The sequence below is a fragment of the Aspergillus udagawae genome, assembly GCF_001078395.1.
Source record: "Aspergillus udagawae IFM 46973 DNA, scaffold_5, whole genome shotgun sequence".
NCBI classification, from domain to species: domain Eukaryota; kingdom Fungi; phylum Ascomycota; class Eurotiomycetes; order Eurotiales; family Aspergillaceae; genus Aspergillus; species Aspergillus udagawae.
Window position 1 is genome coordinate 2,131,471 of NW_025091268.1, and position 19,412 is coordinate 2,150,882.

General features: G+C 52.5%; 8 protein-coding genes across 8 annotated transcripts; 4 read left to right on the top strand and 4 right to left on the bottom strand.

The window, feature by feature from the left end:
• Nucleotides 1-86: 86 nt before the first annotated feature.
• Aud_007557 (putative phosphoinositide phosphatase (Sac1)) lies at nucleotides 87-2,325 on the bottom strand (the record flags this gene model as incomplete). The annotated part of the gene is made up of 3 exons (XM_043292447.1): nucleotides 87-263; nucleotides 328-2,063; nucleotides 2,118-2,325. The coding sequence occupies 3 exons, from the start codon at nucleotides 2,323-2,325 to the stop codon at nucleotides 87-89; spliced, it is 2,121 nt and encodes a 706-aa protein (XP_043148382.1).
• Nucleotides 2,326-3,069: 744 nt separating this feature from the next.
• Nucleotides 3,070-4,002, top strand: Aud_007558 (Rab family GTPase; the record flags this gene model as incomplete). The annotated part of the gene is made up of 5 exons (XM_043292448.1): nucleotides 3,070-3,139; nucleotides 3,217-3,236; nucleotides 3,297-3,323; nucleotides 3,396-3,587; nucleotides 3,655-4,002. The coding sequence occupies 5 exons, from the start codon at nucleotides 3,070-3,072 to the stop codon at nucleotides 4,000-4,002; spliced, it is 657 nt and encodes a 218-aa protein (XP_043148383.1).
• A 909-nt stretch (nucleotides 4,003-4,911) lies between these two features.
• Nucleotides 4,912-6,979, top strand: Aud_007559 (MICOS complex subunit MIC60; the record flags this gene model as incomplete). The annotated part of the gene is made up of 4 exons (XM_043292449.1): nucleotides 4,912-5,025; nucleotides 5,095-5,200; nucleotides 5,259-6,868; nucleotides 6,935-6,979. The coding sequence occupies 4 exons, from the start codon at nucleotides 4,912-4,914 to the stop codon at nucleotides 6,977-6,979; spliced, it is 1,875 nt and encodes a 624-aa protein (XP_043148384.1).
• A 598-nt stretch (nucleotides 6,980-7,577) lies between these two features.
• Nucleotides 7,578-11,063, top strand: Aud_007560 (uncharacterized protein; the record flags this gene model as incomplete). The annotated part of the gene is made up of 1 exon (XM_043292450.1): nucleotides 7,578-11,063. One exon carries the CDS (start codon nucleotides 7,578-7,580, stop codon nucleotides 11,061-11,063), a length of 3,486 nt encoding a protein of 1,161 aa, XP_043148385.1.
• Nucleotides 11,064-13,111: 2,048 nt separating this feature from the next.
• Aud_007561 (type III PLP-dependent enzyme) lies at nucleotides 13,112-14,519 on the top strand (the record flags this gene model as incomplete). Its single annotated transcript, XM_043292451.1, has 2 exons — nucleotides 13,112-13,412; nucleotides 13,465-14,519. 2 exons carry the CDS (start codon nucleotides 13,112-13,114, stop codon nucleotides 14,517-14,519), a joined length of 1,356 nt encoding a protein of 451 aa, XP_043148386.1.
• A 364-nt stretch (nucleotides 14,520-14,883) lies between these two features.
• Aud_007562 (GTP-binding protein) lies at nucleotides 14,884-15,996 on the bottom strand (the record flags this gene model as incomplete). Its single annotated transcript, XM_043292452.1, has 1 exon — nucleotides 14,884-15,996. One exon carries the CDS (start codon nucleotides 15,994-15,996, stop codon nucleotides 14,884-14,886), a length of 1,113 nt encoding a protein of 370 aa, XP_043148387.1.
• Nucleotides 15,997-16,362: 366 nt separating this feature from the next.
• Nucleotides 16,363-17,058, bottom strand: Aud_007563 (uncharacterized protein; the record flags this gene model as incomplete). The annotated part of the gene is made up of 1 exon (XM_043292453.1): nucleotides 16,363-17,058. One exon carries the CDS (start codon nucleotides 17,056-17,058, stop codon nucleotides 16,363-16,365), a length of 696 nt encoding a protein of 231 aa, XP_043148388.1.
• A 429-nt stretch (nucleotides 17,059-17,487) lies between these two features.
• Nucleotides 17,488-19,324, bottom strand: Aud_007564 (DNA-directed DNA polymerase delta subunit POL31; the record flags this gene model as incomplete). The annotated part of the gene is made up of 5 exons (XM_043292454.1): nucleotides 17,488-17,783; nucleotides 17,834-18,776; nucleotides 18,829-18,960; nucleotides 19,027-19,210; nucleotides 19,281-19,324. 5 exons carry the CDS (start codon nucleotides 19,322-19,324, stop codon nucleotides 17,488-17,490), a joined length of 1,599 nt encoding a protein of 532 aa, XP_043148389.1.
• Between the last annotated feature and the right edge of the window lie 88 nt (nucleotides 19,325-19,412).

The window sequence follows — 19,412 nt, forward strand, 5'->3', positions numbered from 1 at the left end:
AGAACTACAGAGGAGCATATGCAATAGACATGCGCTATTATAATGAATAGTGAAAAAGGTGACCATTGTAGGGAACAGGGGACGAATCACTCAATCCTGGTTTTACCTTCTTCCAAGAAAACCAAGCGAGCATTGCTGTAACCTCTTTGGTGCCTCCTCGCAGGAAGAAATTGTCCGACGATAGGGTCAGAGCGTGCTTTGATGAGTGCATCCTGATAGCCTTCGGATCCAGCCGTAGGAGTATTCAGTTTTGGCCAGTTGACCTACGTGACCGGAATGTTAGTGACAAATGACCAATCCAACCAATGGTGTAAAGAGCAAACTTACATAGAGCATGCCGTGCGCGAAGATGAAGCGTGCGCACCAGGCCGAAACAACAATCCAGAAAAAGACGAATATGCGAATAGGCCAGATGGCAGAGTCCGGCAACCGCCTCGTGAAAATGGAAACAAAGATCATGAAAAGGCCTGCGGCAAGGATGTAAGGAATTGACTGGATGATCAGCGGCCTGCGGTCAATGAAGAGCTGGATGTTGCCAAGAGCGGAATCAGGAGGCAGATAGGTGCCCAAGAACACATCAAACCCATCTTGTCTGGGGCCGTCCAGGAAGTTGTTGCGGATATAGCGGGTGATGGAATTACATAGATCCTGCACCATTCCAGCGCGGGTTCTTTGACCGGTGCGCGTGAAGTCCGTCTTGAGAGCCCCTGTACCGGAATAGGCTTTCGAGACAACGTCCGCATTATCAGCCCAAATGTTACGAAACAGGTTCTCAAACTCCCGATCGTCATTAGCTGCTTCGCCTGGACGAAGGACCCCTGCGTCCATGAGCTGCCGCGACACAGCCCATCGCCCAAGCATACTCTGTACCACATTCGTCCGGTCAAGGCAGTCCATGCAATTGGTCCGGACAACGCTTGACTGAACGGTCCGAATTTCTAACAATCCGCCAGGAACACCGGGATCCTCGACACCGCGGAAGTATCCGCCTCGTGTGAGTCCATCGACCAGACGTTCCAAAAGAAGCTCAGCACGATGCCATCTCAGGCCCTTGGTCTCATTGTGGAAATCGAAATAAATGTAATGGAGACGGTCCAGTTCTTTTTGCCTCTGGCTGGGCTCTACCACATGGACTTTCTCGGAAGTATTTTCGTCGGCCTCGGTGTCCTCGATCGACGAAGACACCAATATGCGTACCAGCTGCTCATAGGCTTTCTTCACACGCTCCTCCCTGCCTTTTTGGTTGACGAGATTGACCATGTAATTCTCGCCGTAAATTCTGATTTGCTCAGAGAAATGTTTGCGTGCAGCATCAACAGCTGTCTCCACTCCACGAACCTGAAGCTTCGGCGTGTACTTGAGGTTGTTGACCTCGGCCCAGTATACAGGGACACTTCCTCGTGTTTGCACGAAGGACATGACCTGGAGATCTTGGCCCGAGCCACCGGATTTATCCTTGGCCATAGACTGTCCTGGCGCAAACCCAGAGAGCCCTCCCGCCGCATCGTTAAGGATCACGATTTGTTCTGTCTCATTATAGTTCGAAACGTGGCCGTGCTCGTCTATGCCGCGCGAGAAGTATCTGGTCCCACCCCGATGCCTAGACCTTCTGGTGATAAGGGCAAATGTAAATGAGGTTGACTTGACCCTGGCCGGGGTAATACGTAGCATTCCAAATATCACCGGTAGGATGAAGGGGTCGGCTCCGGGTTGTGGGCCGTAGCGCGTCCCGGTCGCATCATGTGCCCCGAGACTGAAATCTATCAAGTCCGATTGAATGAAACGATTCCAGAAAAACCGATCGTCAGCGCGCTTCCACATCGGAAGGTTGGGATCACTCTGAGATTGACGCTGGAAGCTGTTGGTAAGATCCAATGCATACGAGAAATACATCGGTCCGGTTCGGAGCAATTCTTTCAACAGAGCCAGATAGGTGTCCTCATCATGATCGTGCAACGGACGCTCACGGAGGGGCAAGAACTCGGTGGCGGCGACCTTGTATACCATGTGTCCGCGAAGTCGGCCCATGGGCTGGGCCTTTGTTATGACTATAATGTATTTGTCTGCGACAGTCAGCATGGCAACTGAAGATAGGACGTAGCTGACATTTAACCTACCCAGTTTGAGCTTGATCATACCCAAGATACCAGCGATGCTAGATATGCGTTTCGCGCCGGACAGGGTACCATCCGCAAGTCGCAGGTCGCCGGTTGGACGGTCGACAACGAGCGTCTGAGCATTAGGTGACGATGGAGAAGTGAATGCATAATGAGAGGGAGAGGCGTGCAGGTTGATGTCGCGAAAGGGAAGCACGGAAGGAGCCATTGTCGCTGTGTCCCACTGTTGAGGGGGTTGAGAATTGAGAGGATATGGATCGGTCAATCTAAACGGACAGAAGGTTGCGATAGCACGAATTTAGGAAAAGGGAACGAAATGAATATCAACGCATAGTGCGTAAATATTTTAGAAGGGAAAATACTAATCAAACAAGAGAAGGAGAGACTGAAGCAAGAAGGCTGGAGATGATTTTCCCAGCGAGAAAGGGAACTATTGTTGAGGACTAGACAGTACTAGGTAATGCCAGCATGTGGTTGATAAAGTAAGGTACCGTGTGCTCCATCCATCCCAATGATAAGGCCCACCTGGGAACCTGAGGTACCTAGGCAAGACGCAAGAGAGGGTAGGTAAGTTACTAGTGCCTCTCTGCCTCCTGTGAAACCTGCGGTCGCAACCTGTATTATTACTGCTACGTAGGACTTAAAACATTTCTGGGAGCGCCACACCGCCCCGCAGCTTATCCAGTTGCCTTAGGCTCTTAAAAGCCAGTTGTGGCTGACCCCCTTCGTCATTTGGTTCTACCAGACTGCTACAGACAAGACTACAGTAACCTTACCTTACCAGCAGGCCCGCCATCAAACCTCCCCCGGTATCCCGATCCCGCCTTCATCACTCTCAAACCATCCCTCAGAGCGTTCTTGCCTCATTCTTATACCACGTTCAACCTTAGAGATCTCGGCGCTTGAATTATAAGATATATCCTGAGACAGTGCTTCTCCCAAATCAGTCATTATGGCCTCCAGAGCGCCAGCAGGAACCCGTCCCGGTGCTAGATTCGCCCAGTTCAAGCTTGTCTTGCTTGGTTAGCTTACCCTCTCGTTCTCCCTCGCTGCATTTGTTTTGAGTTATATTACTGACATCTGTTTGTTTGATTTGTAGGTGAATCTGCTGTTGGGAAGGTTAGAGCTCTTTGTATCCGCTATTGGTGTTCTGTCGGTCGCTGACATCTTACCCTCCAGAGTTCATTAGTGCTAAGATTTGTCAAAGTGAGCTTTGGCCTTTTTCTCCTGGTGCCTGTTGGCTCATGGAGTCAGCCTAGATTTTAACGGATATCATAGGATCAATTCGATGACTACCGAGAGTCGACGATCGGCGCTGCCTTCCTGACACAGACCATTTCGCTGGACGAAAGCACGACGGTCAAGTTCGAGATATGGGATACCGCTGGTCAGGAAAGATATAAGTCCTTGGCTCCAATGTACTACAGGAATGCGAACTGTGCTGTCGTTGTCTACGACATCACTCAGGCTGTAGGCGCCCCAGTCACCTCTGCTATCAGGCTATTTCGAGGAACTAATCCGGGCAATCTGCAAACAGTCATCGCTGGACAAGGCAAAGTCATGGGTAAAGGAGCTGCAGCGACAGGCGAATGAGAATATTGTCATCGCCCTCGCTGGTAATAAGCTGGATTTAGTTACGGAGCACCCCGACAAGAGAGCCATTCCGACTGCTGATGCCGAGGCCTATGCGCGTGAAGCCGGACTCCTTTTCTTCGAAACATCTGCGAAGACTTCGACAAATGTGAAGGAACTATTCGCCGCAATCGCCAAGAAACTCCCTCTTGATCAGGCGGGCCCGCGCAATCTGCGCACCACTCCTCGTCCCGGTGTGGACTTGCGACCGGAAGCACCTGGCACGCAGGGCGCCGGAGCTTGCAACTGTTAATCGCCGAAATTTTTACTATCCTCAAATTCCCTCCCGAGCTCCAGATTATTTTCCCGCTTCAACTTCTTGTGCCTAGATATGAGAGGTCCGCATCTTCCTGTCTTAAGTTTTGACCAAATGATGCCGGCCTTGCTCGCAATATGTTTTAATGGTGTTTCAGTGACTGAGAAATAGCTTCAGATGGAATGAACAATACTTTGCGCTCCTGCCTCTGTCTTCTCAATCCCAGGGAATCAACCGCCATCCTTGGCTGCGGAATCCTCCCATCGTGGCAGGGTCAAGTTGGATTTGGCTCTCTAGATGCTTTGCGACAGGGCTTTACCTTCGCTATGTCACCCTTATCTTGTCTTTAGCTGTTTCTGGTTTGAATCCGGCGTCTGCATTCTCTGATGGGCTGAGTTTGGTTCTGTACTTGTCACTCTTCGCTTGTCTTTATTCAATCTAGGTTACATCAGTATGCTATGCTTGTATAATGCTCTTTTTAACGCCTTGCTCGAAGATTGGCACTTGAGTTAATCACTGTGTGCTTGATTTCGCATTAAAGTCGAAAAGCGAAACGCGCAGCTTGTAGCCATCCAATGCTCCATGAGACGGTATACTCATAACAGAGCAGTAATACGAAGCGAGAAAATATTGTTTCCCGGATGTAGGCACTCAGTTTACACGCAAAATGGTTGTATCACTCTTTCGCCCACGATAGCACGAAGTATGTATCTCTCTAGTTGGTGGCAGAATTTGGGCGGTGCGACCTCTCCAAAACTAAGCCACTTGGATATGGCTGTGCAGGGCTGTCGGAGCGGATCGTAAAAGCATCATCTCAATTCCGGTCCGCGTTTTCCCTCTTGCCAACATCAACCCCCTCTTCTCAACCCGCCTTCAGCGTCTTCCTCCTCTGTTGTGCGGCCCGCCATGCTGCGCTCTTCTTTTACACAGAGCCGACAGTTGCTCCTGTCTCCAGCTCGCTCACGGACAGCTGCGCAATGGCTGCCGAAAGCTGGAGCAAGCAACCGCTTCGCCAGCCAGGTATGACGACAACCGAGCCTCCTTGATGTGTTCGGGAATACGTGCTAATATCAATGGCATTTTAAACAGAGATTCTTTGCTGATGCCAAACCTCCCGTCACCGGTGCACCTACCCCCGCCTCCCCTTCTTCCGAATCACCTATTCCTCCAGAGACCGTCCCCAAGCCATCACCAGGTTCGACTCCCTCGTCCATTGAAAATGTTGATGGTTCCAAGTGCTAAACTTAGTGCAGCTGCTGAGGCTCCTCTCCCTCCCCCGCCTCCCCCTGCTCCTGCCCGTAAAACCGGGCGATTTCGAAAATTCCTTCTCTACTTGATTCTGACGTCTGGATTCGCCTACGGTGGCGGTGTCTTTCTGGCGCTCAAGTCTGACAACTTCCACGACTTCTTCACGGAATACGTTCCTTATGGCGAGGACTGTGTTTTGTACTTTGAGGAGCGCGACTTCTACCGCCGCTTCCCCAACACATTGAGAAACCAGAACCGCGCTCCCAAAGATGAGGGCCACACGGTCACAATTCCGAGCAAGAGCGGGCTTTCCTGGAAGGTTGCAGAGGAGCAATCCGGAGCTGATGTGTCACAGAATGGCCCTCATATGAGTGCACTCGATAATGGCGACAAAGCGCAACTCAAGCCTGGCGCCGCTAAGCCTGAGGAGAAGGTCGCCGCTGTCGAGAAGGTCAAGGCCGAGACGGCTGCCAAGGAACAGAGCTCCGAGGATAAGAAAAAGGTGCAGGAGGAACCCAAGAAACCCGCAGCTCCGGCAGTGACGCCCATTGAATTCGCAACAGTCAGCGAGGGCGATGAAGAGGTCGTACAGGAACTGGTCAAGACTTTCAACGATATTATTACTGTCATCGGCGCTGATGAGAACGCGCACAAGTTCTCTGGTGCTGTCAACAAGGCAAAGGAGGAGCTTCGAACTATTGGCGAGAAGATCATCGCCATCCGCAATGAAGCGCGAAACGCCGCCCAGGAGGAGATCAAGCAAGCCCATGCGACTTTTGATGAGTCTGCACGAGAGCTGATTCGGCGCTTTGAGGAGGCACGTGCTCATGACGCTGCTCAGTATCGGGAGGAGTTTGAGATTGAGCGCGAGAGACTCGCCCGTGCTTACCAGGAGAAGGTCAACACAGAGCTGCAGAGGGCTCAAGAAGTGGCTGAGCAGCGCCTCAAGAATGAGCTGGTCGAGCAGGCCATCGAGCTTAACCGCAAGTACCTTCACGAGGTGAAGGATCTGGTTGAGCGGGAACGTGAAGGTCGTCTAAGCAAGCTGAACGAGTTGACCGCCAATGTCAACCTGCTCGAGAAGCTTACTACCGACTGGAAGGAAGTGATCGATACCAACCTCAAGACCCAGCAGCTCCAGGTTGCTGTGGATGCCGTCCGCTCCGTCCTCGAGCGCTCTACTGTCGCCCGGCCTTTTGTCCGTGAACTTGTCGCTGTGAAAGAGCTGGCTGCCGGTGACCCGGTCGTCGAGGCTGCTATTGCATCGATCAACCCAACTGCTTATCAGCGGGGTATTCCTTCAACGTCTCAGATTATTGAGCGCTTCCGTCGGGTGGCTGATGAAGTCCGCAAGGCAAGTCTTCTGCCCGAGGATGCTGGTATCGCCAGCCACGCGGCTAGTCTTGTCCTAAGCAAGGTCATGTTCAAGAAAGACGCCGTCGCGGGCAGCGACGATGTCGAAAGTGTGCTCCTTCGCACCGAGCATTTGTTGGAGGAAGGTAACCTCGACGATGCTGCTCGGGAGATGAACACGCTCAAGGGATGGGCCAAGATTCTGAGCAAGGATTGGTTGAGTGACGTGCGTCGGGTGTTGGAGGTAAAACAGGCTCTAGAGGTAAGATAATGGCCTATCATTCCATTGTTTTACTTATACAGATGAGCTGACATACGTGCTCTGCAGGTTATCGAGACAGAGGCACGCCTCCAGTGCTTGAGAGTTGAATAGATAAAAGACTAGCGATCCCTTTCTGTTTCGCGTATATGTTCCTGTAGTCTATGGAAGACTTGTACCTTTAGTGGCACCTCTATGTTTGTTAGACTCAATGCTAGATACTTCTTTTGTGTAGATTTTCAATCCATGGTTGTAGGGTTCCCTTCGTTAACACCATCTATGAATCGTGGATCTATATATAATGTTTGTTCTGTTTGTACATACACGTGCAGCTTCCAAGCCGTTGGACGCGCATGGCCGATCGACTAAATGTCAACTCAAAGGTCTTGAATCTGAAAGTTGTGGTAAAATATGCCACTTTATTCTATCTTGCCGCTATGTTCTTGAGTTGAGCAGAGACTGAAGTCGGCATTTGCGGTATCTTCACTCAATAATTCCATGACTTCTCCACCACGTAACCCGCACCTCCTTTCTCACTTCGCGGGAGTGACCCGGACGCTCTCTCGACTTTATTCTTGAACAAACTGGTGATTCTGTTGAATCGCGGTTTTCGGTGTTTACATCAATTTGGATATATAGGGATAATTTGGCATCAAAACCTGCTGCCTAACTCGAATCTAATGGCGATTCCTATCGGCGGCTTTCCACACGAATGACCGAGGGACGAGGAAGCGGCGAGCTGGAGGGCAGCACGCTCGGCAGCAGCTCGCGCGATGGAGACAGAGCCAGACGCAGTCAACGACGGACGCCGAGCTCGAGCTCATTTCTCGTCGACTCATCGTTTCTACCCAAGTCAAGGAACATCTGGACCAGCTCTCATCGGCCGCAGCGTTCGGAATCGCATCGCAACGAGAAGCGTGGTGCTCCCGAGAGCGATATTGCGACGCCGAAGAAGAGATCGCGGTTTCCCTGGAGTCGTAATCGAGAGTCGCTGGAAGGATCGTCGGTGGTTACTGGTCCTCACGAGGCCGCAGAAACAGAAACGCCTGGTCCATCGTCCGCACAGCAACCTCCAACGTCGGGCCCACGGCCAGCTAGGACTGACAATAATGAGGCTGCGCCAGGTTTGGATAGGGATTCACTTCAGATTGTTAATCTGGCTCTGAACTTGAGTGAGTCCCGGAGGAGAAATACCCTCGGTCGATCCGTCTCGACCCGCCTTCCAGGAGCTGGGGCGTCGGTTCCTTATACTGATAGTACAACGTTGACTACGAGCGCTGGCCGTGGATATCCGGCTCTTCATGCGCATCGCGACTATACTCAAGCGGGGATCAGTAATCGGGCCACCCCACCCCCCGGTGAATCAGCCGTGAATCCGTCATCAGTGCTGGATTTACTACCTAATGCTGCTGGAGGAGAGACCTTGCCTCAGGCATTCTCAACAAGTACGCTTGCTCGGGCCGATAAAGCCAGGCGTCATTTTGAGCTATTTCATCTCTATTTGCGTCTGCTCCCTTCGCTTCCGCCACTGAGACATCATGGCACGCAAGATGCTACAGACGCCTCATCAGCGTCAAGGGGTAGCCTTCCTCAGTCGCGAGACTACAATCCTCTCCAGGCGATTCGGAATCGAAAAGTTCGATTCCGTGAGAGACGTCCGATCGATCCAGAGTCGGAAGGTTGGTATGACGTCGCTAGGGTGCGTGAATGGGTGAACTCGGTTCAGTCTCAGTATGGCGACAGAAGTCACCTGCCTTCCGAATGTCTAAAGCTGCCACCGTTTGAACGAGGTCAGAAGGATCCGCTACGAGATGAACCCGATGATCCAGATCTGTTTGCAGCGTCTCCTCCTTCCAGCTTAAGGCGAGGCAGCCGCACTAGCAGCGTCAAAGCAGCTCGTAGGCCAAGGTTCGATTGGACAATCTCTCCAGCTGAGCTTCTGGCTGATGCCGCCTGGCTTGAAGAAGGCCAGAACAAGAGTAAAATGGTGGACAAAGACGGGAATCTCCGATTTCCGGACCCAGCAGAGTTGCATCCTTCTGGTGACATGCCACCTACCTCTGCACAGACACATATGCCGGCCAAGCCGCCGTCTGCGAGCGCACAACACGCGGATTCTGATACGTCTTTCTCCAATGCTCATCCCGCGTTGGGACCTGAGTTCACAAGTGTCAATCGTGGAAGACGACGGCACAGATATCACAGTCCTGCACATGGTTTCCACAGCAGAAGTGCTTCGCTGACCGGCATAGGTCCCAAGGAGCGCAAAGTGGGATTACGGTCAAGCAGCTCCTCGAGTGTCTCCACCACTGGTGAAAGACCCTTCTGGTATCGACATGCGGACAATATAGGTCTATCTGCTGCATCAAAACTTCCTCGAGCTCGGAGCTCGCGAATAAACTCCTCTACCATTGCCCCAGATGAGAAACATGGCCTCAATACGGGATCGCTGCCCTCTCAGGCCTCGAGTACTCAGCCGACGTGGGCCAAATCGGACGAGCGAAGCGGCTCGTTGTCATCCGCCGCAAGTCGTAAGGATCCTACTTCTACTGGCACTCCGCCTGTACCCCTTGGGTACTTCCCTAGCATCGCGTCCAACTTGTCTCCTCCTTCAAGTCGCTCACCGTCGCCATCCAAACGACAACTTGCTCCCGGAATTATTGCTCACCATGCGCGAAGCAAAAGCCGCTCTCGCGCCCGGGAGATCCTGGAGGATAAGTTGATCTCTGAAGCGAATACCGCCGATAATCTACAAGAAGATGTGTCTGATGCCGCACATCGAGCTGGCAAACTCGAACCGAGCCCAATTCCCGACCATGTGTCACCTTTATATCAAGGTGACAAGACACGGAGCCAGACGCATGCGCGTAAAGGATCATTCCAGCCTGAATCGCGGCTACGCGGAATCTTGAAAGGGCCAGGGAAAATTGCGGAGATCGTAGGCAATGAGGTTTCTAAAATGGGCGATCTGATAATGAAGAAGGACGATCCAGCTCACTCAAGGACTTCGTCATTGGAGACAGCTCTTCCCTCTGAGGATAGTGCATGTGACGAGGGCGAGGAAGCGAAGGGTGAGAAGAGATCCGGGCCCAAGGCCCTCCTACGCCGACTTCCGACATTCTCGGATGTAACTCCTCGCAAGAATCCCGACCGTGGCAGCGCGAAGAGTCTTTTGCAGTCAACCGCGGCTTTGGCAACCCAATCTCGACCGGCCGAGCATGAAGAACAGCATAGACCTTCGGCAGTGGATAGTCCTTTGAAGCAAGGTCCAGATGCTCCATTGCACGATGCCCCAGTGTCGCGGACGAAGAAGCTCGGCGCTTTGATGCTACAAAAGAAGCAGGATGCACAGGTTCTGATGGAGAAGATTGGCGATGGCCGAAGATTTGAACCCGAGTTCCACGCGGTCCGGAACCAGATCAAGAAAGGTCAAATTAGAGATCCATCGGTTCCTTTCAGTATGACCCGTCCCCCGGTAACGGGGCTTGCACAAGCAGCGGTCTCGGCTACAGATCGTCCTCAAGACAAGCGTCGTGGCACGTCATGTCAGTCAAGGACATGGAGCATCTCCAACCGCAGCATTTCGACTTCGATGGACTCCGGTATCCCGGATCGAAGGGAAATCGAGCGTACAAGGGCACTTCTTCTGACATCGGGCATCAAAGCGCGGGAAATCACCCGCCGGGCCGAATCGATACGCAGTCCGCCGCCAGAGTTTCTACAGAAAGCCTATCGGGACGCCCCTGTGCCTCAGGTCATCCGCCTCCATGAATTCGATGTGGCGACTAAGGGACTGCTCCAGCGATTAGAAGCATCACGTGATTCGTTTCAGCGATCTGTAGAGGGTTTCCCTAAAGCCTCGGCCGCTTTGAAAACGCAGTTGGCACAGCTGGAAGACAGGGTCAACCAGACTATTGGCCCGCGAGTCCGAGCCTTGGCGGACGACGCCGAAAATCTCAGCGTCGAACTCAACACGACCAGTACGCTTGCGGTGAAGCAGTTGAGCGACAAACTCGATAAGGGCATTCGGAAGCGCCATCGGCGTTTGCGCTGGCTCCGCCGTACAGGCTTCGTCATGCTTGAATGGGCGCTTGTTGGGATGCTGTGGTGGGTGTGGTTGATTGTTATGGCCTTCAAGGTCCTTCGCTATATCTTTGGAGGAGCAATTTCCGGCATCCGATGGGTGCTGTGGTTGTGATGAGGACACCTGCTTCTTCTCTTTTCAGTCTTTCTCCATACTTTGTAATACTCTGAGTGGTTGGGCCATCTGCCACCGGCTCCCCTATTTCCTTCTCGTCCGTTAAGAGCGCATATACCCCATTATTGAGGATTCAGTTTGCCTGGCGCAGCTTTACTCTTTGATTTTAAGGAACTGTTTAGTACGTGTTTGGTGGGCTATTGCTTGCCAGATATTTGTATATATTTATTTTCTTAATTGCTTCTTGATACTCGCTTCCTCTACATACGTTCAATTAGTCTTGCCCGTTCTGAGAAATGAGTTTGAATGTGACGCTATATTCGTGGGCGAAAATGAGCCAGGATGGATGAGATGCTTCAGGCTCGAGCAGACCTATGCGTATTTATCTTTAGACGACCCGGTTGCTTTGCGCAGTAGCTTTTCGAAACCTCTTCGGCCTTTACGGTCGGTCGCAAAACAATAACATTGCTTGTGTATTTGGTGACGACGTAGAAGTCGTTCTGTGTGTTCAGGTGGAATTTACATAGACTGTTGACACCTTCTAGGTAAAGTACCAGCTGTAGAGATGTAAGAACCCATGAACACTGTAATTCGTGCTTCAGTATCCAAAACATCAGTAGGCTAAGTTAAGTATAATAAATAACTGATGTAAATGCACAGAAGGCATTGAGACAGAGATAGATTGATACTTTGGTGGTAGGTCTGGTATGAATCATTATCAAGCTATTGAGCTAAATATAACATCCAACCCAGAGAGGGCTGCATAGGATGATTACAGATGATGACTCTGAGGGGTATGATGATGATGATAATGATGATGCACATGCACCATGCACATGTAAATGCAGGCTGCAGAATGATACAGCCACAATACTGTGACGCCCCCTGCAGATCAGAAGGAGTTCAGGAGCGGGAGGAGGACAGAAATCAGGCTGCAATTTTGGGTTGAAAGAGAGCAAAGATGAGTCAATTGGGGAGGACGAATAGAATGATAGATATTAATTACATCTCAGCAGCAGTAAGGTACTAAGGTATAGAGTACTCCGTACTCCGTAGTGTAAATGCCTCAGCTTCGTCATAGAGGGGCACCGGAAATACCATCAGCTCTCTACCAGTAGACTCGTCAGTTGTCCGTGTGTTCCCCACAGTCTCTCGCTTTCTCCTCCATCACCAACTTTTCCTCGTTTCCTCCTTTTCTCTCGTCCTCGCTTTTTTCCCCTCTCTCTCTTTCTCTCTCCCATCCATTGCCATTCGAGGTAAGTTGCATTTCGTCTGATTCCCTGCTCCTTCATTTCCTTGATTTGGCCTCTGCCTATATTGGCACTCTATATTGGCTTTCCCCCACTTTCGCTGCGTGTGCCCTTTGCCCTAAAAACACCACCTCCACCGCCGCCGAACGAGCGAAAAAAAAAAGACCGCACGCGCCTCGTCGTTCGCCCATAAAATCTCTCACCTTTCCCTCCCCTCCGTCCGTTACGGTCGTTTCTCACCTCTTCTGCAAGGGTACTGACCGCTGCACTCCTCTCTGTCAGATCTATCTCATTTGTGGGATAAAAAAAAATTCTCTTACTTTGTCCACCGAGCGACAAAGTTTCTTACCCAATTTTAAGACCGCGTCTTTACGCCTTTGGAAACTCCCCAGTTCCAAAGGCACCAGCTCATCACGGCTTTCGCAGCCTCTCCCTTGCTCCTTCGTCAAATTGTCTCGCCTCGACGGCTCCGCGACACTCTTAACAACATTCCACCACCTCCTGCTGCTGACCCCTCCTTCGGTTCCCTCCGGTGCGCCATTTTTTAACCACCCTTTGACGCCCCTCCAACTTATTCCCGCACTCTTTGAGCTGCCGCATAGGACTTCTCTGAAGGTTCTTCCTCTTAAGGAGGAAGGGTCTAGGAGGCTTGGTCCAGTCAACCTCGGTTGCGAATCTTTTCGTCCTCCTTAACACGCAGTCGCGTTCTTGACACTTGTCTCATAAATCACCTTTTTAAAATCTCTTTCAACCCACCTTTCAAGACCTATTCCGTGCTTCGTCGCAGCGCGCATGGTTATGGCACCGACTGCTTGTGTTCCTGCTGAAGTATGCATGACCAAACATTGTCACGACAAAAACGACTATAATTTTCATCATCATAGTCAACTCAGCAATCATGGAGGGGACGATCTTCCGCAATCTAGGTTGGCTGCCAAGGACCTGGTCTTGGACGTCCTGAAGAAACGCGCCGCCGAGGTGGATGTGGACCGGTGCAGCCCCGGTGAAGAAGATGCCTTTTATGTGGCCGACATGGGGGAGATCTACCGACAGCATCTTCGCTGGAAAATGAACTTGGGTCGCGTCAAGCCTTTTTACGGTAGGTCTCTTTAACCATTGGAGCTTCAGACCAAAGAGCTAACGAGTCCCAGCGGTCAAGTGCAACCCCGATCCGGAGATCCTTCGTCTCATGGCTAAGCTTGGAAACGGTTTCGACTGTGCCTCCAAGGCGGAAATCGACCTGGCCCTCGAGACCGGCATCGATCCCAGCCGCATCATCTACGCGCAGCCCTGCAAGACCAAGTCCTATCTGCGCTATGCCTCCAAGGTGGGCGTCAAGCAAATGACTTTTGATAATGCCGACGAGCTCTACAAGATCAAGGCCTGCTACCCAGACGCGGAGCTCTACCTGCGTATCCTGACCGACGACTCGACCAGTCTGTGCCGACTCAGCATGAAGTTCGGTGCCTCCCTGGACATCGCCCGTCCGCTGCTTGAACTTGCGCACGAGCTCGAGCTCAAGGTCGTCGGGGTGAGCTTCCACGTGGGCTCCGGTGCCGAGGATCCCCGAGCCTTCCTCAAGGCCGTGCAGGATGCTCGTCTGGTCTTTGACCAGGCCGCGGAGGTGGGCCACGAGCTCCACACTCTGGACGTCGGAGGTGGTTTCTGCCAGGACACCTTTGAGAAGTTTGCCGGCATCCTGAGTGAGGCGCTCGACTCATATTTCCCGCCTCACATTCGTGTCATTGCCGAGCCTGGCCGCTACTACGTCGCCAGTGCCTTCACCCTGGCGGCCAATGTCATTGCTCGTCGCGATGTACGCGACCCCGAGGACCCCGCCAACGATGCCTACATGCTGTACCTGAACGACGGCGTGTACGGCAATTTCTCCAACATCATCTTCGACCACCAGCATCCCGTGGCCAAGATCTTGACTTGCTCCGGCGAGACCCAGCCGGCCGCTCTGAATACTGCGACTTCAGAGGGCATCGCCTACTCCATCTGGGGTCCAACCTGTGATGGGATCGACGTCATCACCCAGCGGATTGTTCTGCCTGGTCTGTTGAACGTCGGCGACTGGCTGTACTTTGAGGAGATGGGTGCTTACACCAAGTGCAGCGCCACCCGGTTCAACGGCTTCTCGGACAACCACGAGGTGATTTACATCTCGAGCGAAGCCGGTGCGACTGCTCTCCTGGAGTATTAGAAGACATTCTTGTATTTGCTTAAAGCTTTTGACTGTATTCATTTGCTGTCTGTACTTATGTTTGTTGTGGGAGAGATAATGGAGAGGACGGGGATCCCATAATGATTGATTTGCTTTTTTTGCTTGATAGACTAGACTTTGTCCACATTGTCTAATCGATCTTCTGAGCTACTTTGGTCATTGGTTCTCTTGGTAATCCCGGATCATAAGAGAGTGCATCTGGATGGAGGAAATGATGTCATCTGTATATCTATCAAGTATCTAACTTTATATCTATCTTCGTGGCCGCATCGTCTCGACCACAATCATAAGGAGCCAGCTCCACTGTAGTTCATGTACAAAAGAAAGAAAAACAGAAACCGATCTATACTAGGCGTTCAACCACTAACTCGTCCTCGGCACCTTCATCAAGCCGGATCAACCCACCGGCTTCCAGCTTCTTCTTCCACTTGCCCGACTCGTACCGCGCAAGAATAAGCGTTAGACGGGCAACGACAGTCGGATCCGCGCTCTCCGCGACCATCTCCGAGGGCGTGAAGGTCCAGCGCCCAAAGGCCCAGTTGAGAATGTAGTGTCGAACAGCTTCATTGCCGGACGTCGGAGGCGGTGCGGGCTTCTTCTCGCCGGGGTTGTCCCCGGAGTCAGCGGGCAGTTGCGAGGCAGGACAACGCATGGTCCCCTTGATCCGATAGACTTCGTCCTTGGGCGCGGCGAGCAGCATCATCTCGAGGGCGGCAACATCGATGGTCTGGTCCGGCCGGGAGGCCTTGAGCGTGACGGACAGCACTTCAACTTCGGACTGGTGGTCATGCCGATGCTGGTGATGATGTTCGTCCGTCAAGCGCAACGCACCCTCGCCATCCTCCTTGGCGAACAACGCTCCATCAATTCCCAAGAGAACCTCCTTATCGACCCGGCCCTTATCCGACTTGACCCACGGCGTCTGCACCTCCAGATCGCCCACGCGATCCAAGCACAGCTCAAACCGCTCCTCCGACACCCCCTCCCACTTATTGAAGATGATCAGATCCGTATACTTGGCCTGCAGCTTCGCCGTGTACGACGTATCCTCGTATCCCTCCCAATTCTCCACATCAATCACGCTGATCACCCCATCCAGCACAAAGCTCCCGGGCTGCTCGCGCGCAAGCCGGTTCACCTCCATCGCCAGCGTCGCGGGGAACGCGCTCCCGCTCGTCTCGATGACGATGCGGTCCGGTTGCACCTCCTCGCGCAGCTGGTCCAGCGCGTCGCTGAGCTGGCCCACTAGGTTGCAGCAGATGCATCCGTTCAGCAGCTCGCGCACGCCGGAGATGGACTGGGTCGAGGCGAGCTGCGAGTCGATGGCTACGTCGCCGAATTCGTTTTTGAGGAGCGCGAGGCGGTAGGTTGGGGGGAGCTGGGGGATAAGATTGAGGAGGAGGGTGGTTTTTCCAGAGCCGAGGAAGCCCGTTATGATTGTTATTGGGATGGGCATTGTCACTTTTTTTTTGTTCTCTTTTCTTTTGTCTGACAGTCAACAGTGTACAGTCCGATGGTGATACTTTTTACGGCGGAGGGGTAGAAGGCGCTAATCCTGATTTGGAAGCCCTAATCTAAAATGACGTAGAGAGGTAGGTACGAAGGGAAAATATACTATTTCTATTTTCAATGGAGTCATTTGAGTATATAAGAGAGTCTATTCCGGTATCAACAGGTTAGAGTACAGGATGCAGTTCTAGGAGGGTTGTCAGATACTACCATGGAAGTCTAATGGCCGATTGTCGAGACGGCACCAACCCAGTAGCACGAGAACGGCCAACAACAGCTTCAGTCAACAGCTCGGTATTAGTGCCCATGGGTATCATTCGGTCCTCTCATACGACACCTCAGTATAACCCTCAACACCAGCCCTCGCCATTGCATCCTCGACACTCTCCCGCGACAGCTCCCTCCGCATCCTCCTCAACTCAAACTCCCCAAAATAGCTCGGCTCCTCGCTCACCTTGCAGAACCCAACACTCTCAAACAGCGCCAGACTGCGCCCATTCTCCTTTCCAATCTTCACGCTCAGCGCGCCAAACCTCCAGTCCGTCCTCCCTTGTAGCGTAGCGCCAGCACTCTCACTCCCCCGCACAAACTCCCCCAATATCTCCCCTTCATGCTCAAGCACATACCGCAAAAACGCAAGCAGAGCAGCCCGCCCATAGCCCTTCCGCTGATTGGCCCTCTCTGCAATCATCAGCTCAATCTCCCCGATGACCTCTGGCGACGATGCCCCGTCCTCGTCCTCGCCCTCGTCCTCGTGCTCAACCCGAAGGAAGAGGTTGATATCACCGAGCATCTGCCCGGGAGCATCATCTCCGTCCTGCAGCCGTAACCCTGGCCTCTCTTGGCCTTCGGTCTGAGACTGAGACCGGAGAACAGGCAAGCAGATAATAAAAGTCAGTTTGTCGGCGTCCTGGCGCCAGCTGCGCTGCATGGCGTACTCTTCTTCCAGGGTAAGTGGTTCCGAGGCCGTGGCGGCTTGGATTTCCTGTTCTTCGTTAGCATCATCCATCGCTCGTGAACGGGTTTTGGGGTGAAGTGCCTACCTCATCTTTCATCCATTCGTGGTAGCGTGGGACGTGCCAGCTGGAGTATGGGACGAGTAGGACTTTGGACGTAGAGATGGCTTTCGTACTTGTTAGTTTTTTCTGTTTCTTTTGGAGATGCGTAGCGCGTACCGGTTTTTGCGTTGAGGCGCATTTTTATTATTATAGTTTGAATTAAATGTCAGAGTCTATGTCTATTGCTGCCTGCAGCTTATTTGTCTTTGGTTTGATCGGTAGACTAGATTAAATTGCCGGGAGAGCGAAAATAAAGACTTTTGCCCGGTCTTGGCGCTTGATCTATAAATCATACTCCGTAGATAACTACGGAGAACAGTCATTGCAGAATTTTGCGCTGGTGCACATAGCTTGCTCATTGTGGTCTTCTATTGATGGTATTACTGCTTCTCTTGCTTTCCTGAAAAAGCACCGAATCTCACCACCTCGACCTCCAATGTCTCGCTGTCAACGAGAATCAACTCCCCCGTCTCCTTGAATTTGGGAATCGACAACAGACGCACACGCGCACCCGTATTATCGGCCGTGTCGGTCATCTCTGTGTCAGCTCCGTTAAGCCTAAGGGGAGAGTCGCCTTCCAGCACCGCCGTCTTGAACCGTGGCTGATTGCCAGTGAAGAAGATGTGCGGACAGGACTGCATTACGAAGGGGTCGTTTGTCTGGAAAGGATAGGACCCTGTAGAATAATCAGCTCTGAATCAAGATCCGCAGCACAAACAAACGTACATATTGTATCGGGGGCGGTGGGAACTCCACACCTCCACCGTAGCATGGCCTCCATGATTCTCATCCTGGCCTCGATGTCCCCATCACCGGCGTCTAGCGCATCACTGTCTGCAAAGTCCAGATACCGGAGGACATCATCCACGTTCTGTCCACTGCTTCCCCACAGCCGCCATCCTTCGACGTCTCCCTCCCACGGGTTTGTGACGCTGTCGAACCAGCCTGGCTCGGGAGCTTCCTCCCCCGACGGAGGTGGAGCACAGTATGCTCTGGCTCGTGGAAACATCGCTCGGTGGATCCCCTGCTGAGGGAGTGCAAAGTTCGCCGGATCACTCTCGCCCGGCATGAGAGTCACAGGTATGCTCGGCAGGATCTCCGCCAGGAAGTTGTCTAGTTGTGTGATGGGTGAGGCGTTGTATGCAGAGGCGTCGTATCCATACTTTCTCGGGGCCATCTTCTTCTTCCCCGCCGCTCCCGTCTCCGTGCCTGTCGATGCTGCCTCAGCCATCACACTGGCCCCCAGTGAGTTTCCGGCAATGATAAGCCGTGTGATAGAGGACGCATCCGACCCTGTATACCCCAGAAGATAGTCTGTCAGAAGTTCCAGTGCAAGAGTATCACTCGATGTGCCCGTTATCCCGAGACCGCTCACAAAAGCAATCTTGCCCTTGCGCGCCTCTTTTCCGCCCGTTTTGTCTTCGTCCCGCTCCCACCGCCGCGGCTGCGGAGGCAGGTCAGGCACTCTGATATCGATCGTTTCAAAATCACCATTCGCATTTTCCGTCCCCAGTACCGCTATGATGGCTCCTGTCGCGAGTTGAGTTGACCTCAGAAGATTCCCTGCTAATCGCAGGCGGCCCGACTCGTCTTCCAACATGATTTGAGTCAATTCCGGATGAGCGGGATCTTGGTAAGTGCGACGGGGCGGAGGGGCTAGGGTGTGACTCTAGGAGGTATCAGCGGATGCCGGTAGGCACGGCAGACGAGGATGTTCGAACCTCTTTAGAAAGATCGTCGAGGATATTCGGCTTCAGGGGCATGTCCATGTAGACCGTCCCAGCAACCCAGCAAAGCTCGCCTTGTCGGACATCGAGCACTCGCTCTACGCGACGAGCGCGTTCTCCAGCGATCTATTGGCCGTCGACAAGGGTTAGAAAAAGACGATCAAGTGGCCGGCATCGACGAGGTTGTCTTACACTGAATCCTTCCCATGCGTCCTTTCCAACCTCTTCCACCACAGGTTTCAGTCGTGCGAGTCGCAAGAAGTACATGTCGCCATATTGTTGCTGGTAATGTCTTGATTCGCCAGAGGGGAGTTTGAAGGTATGAAGTGGGTTGTAGTGGGAGATTTCGCGATACACAGGCGAGAACTGTTCATCCCTGCATCGAGCGACTGTCAGAATGATATTATCCACTTGAGCATTGAGAAGAGATATGCGGAAGAGCAGACCTTGGGGGTTGCAAAAATACGTCCTCCGCTGTGTTGGTAGCCATTGTTGTGAGCAGATCTCTTATCTTCCAAGGTGCTCCCCCTGAGCAATGGAAAATGAGATGATTCTTTTTGCTATGCCCCAAAGAGCTT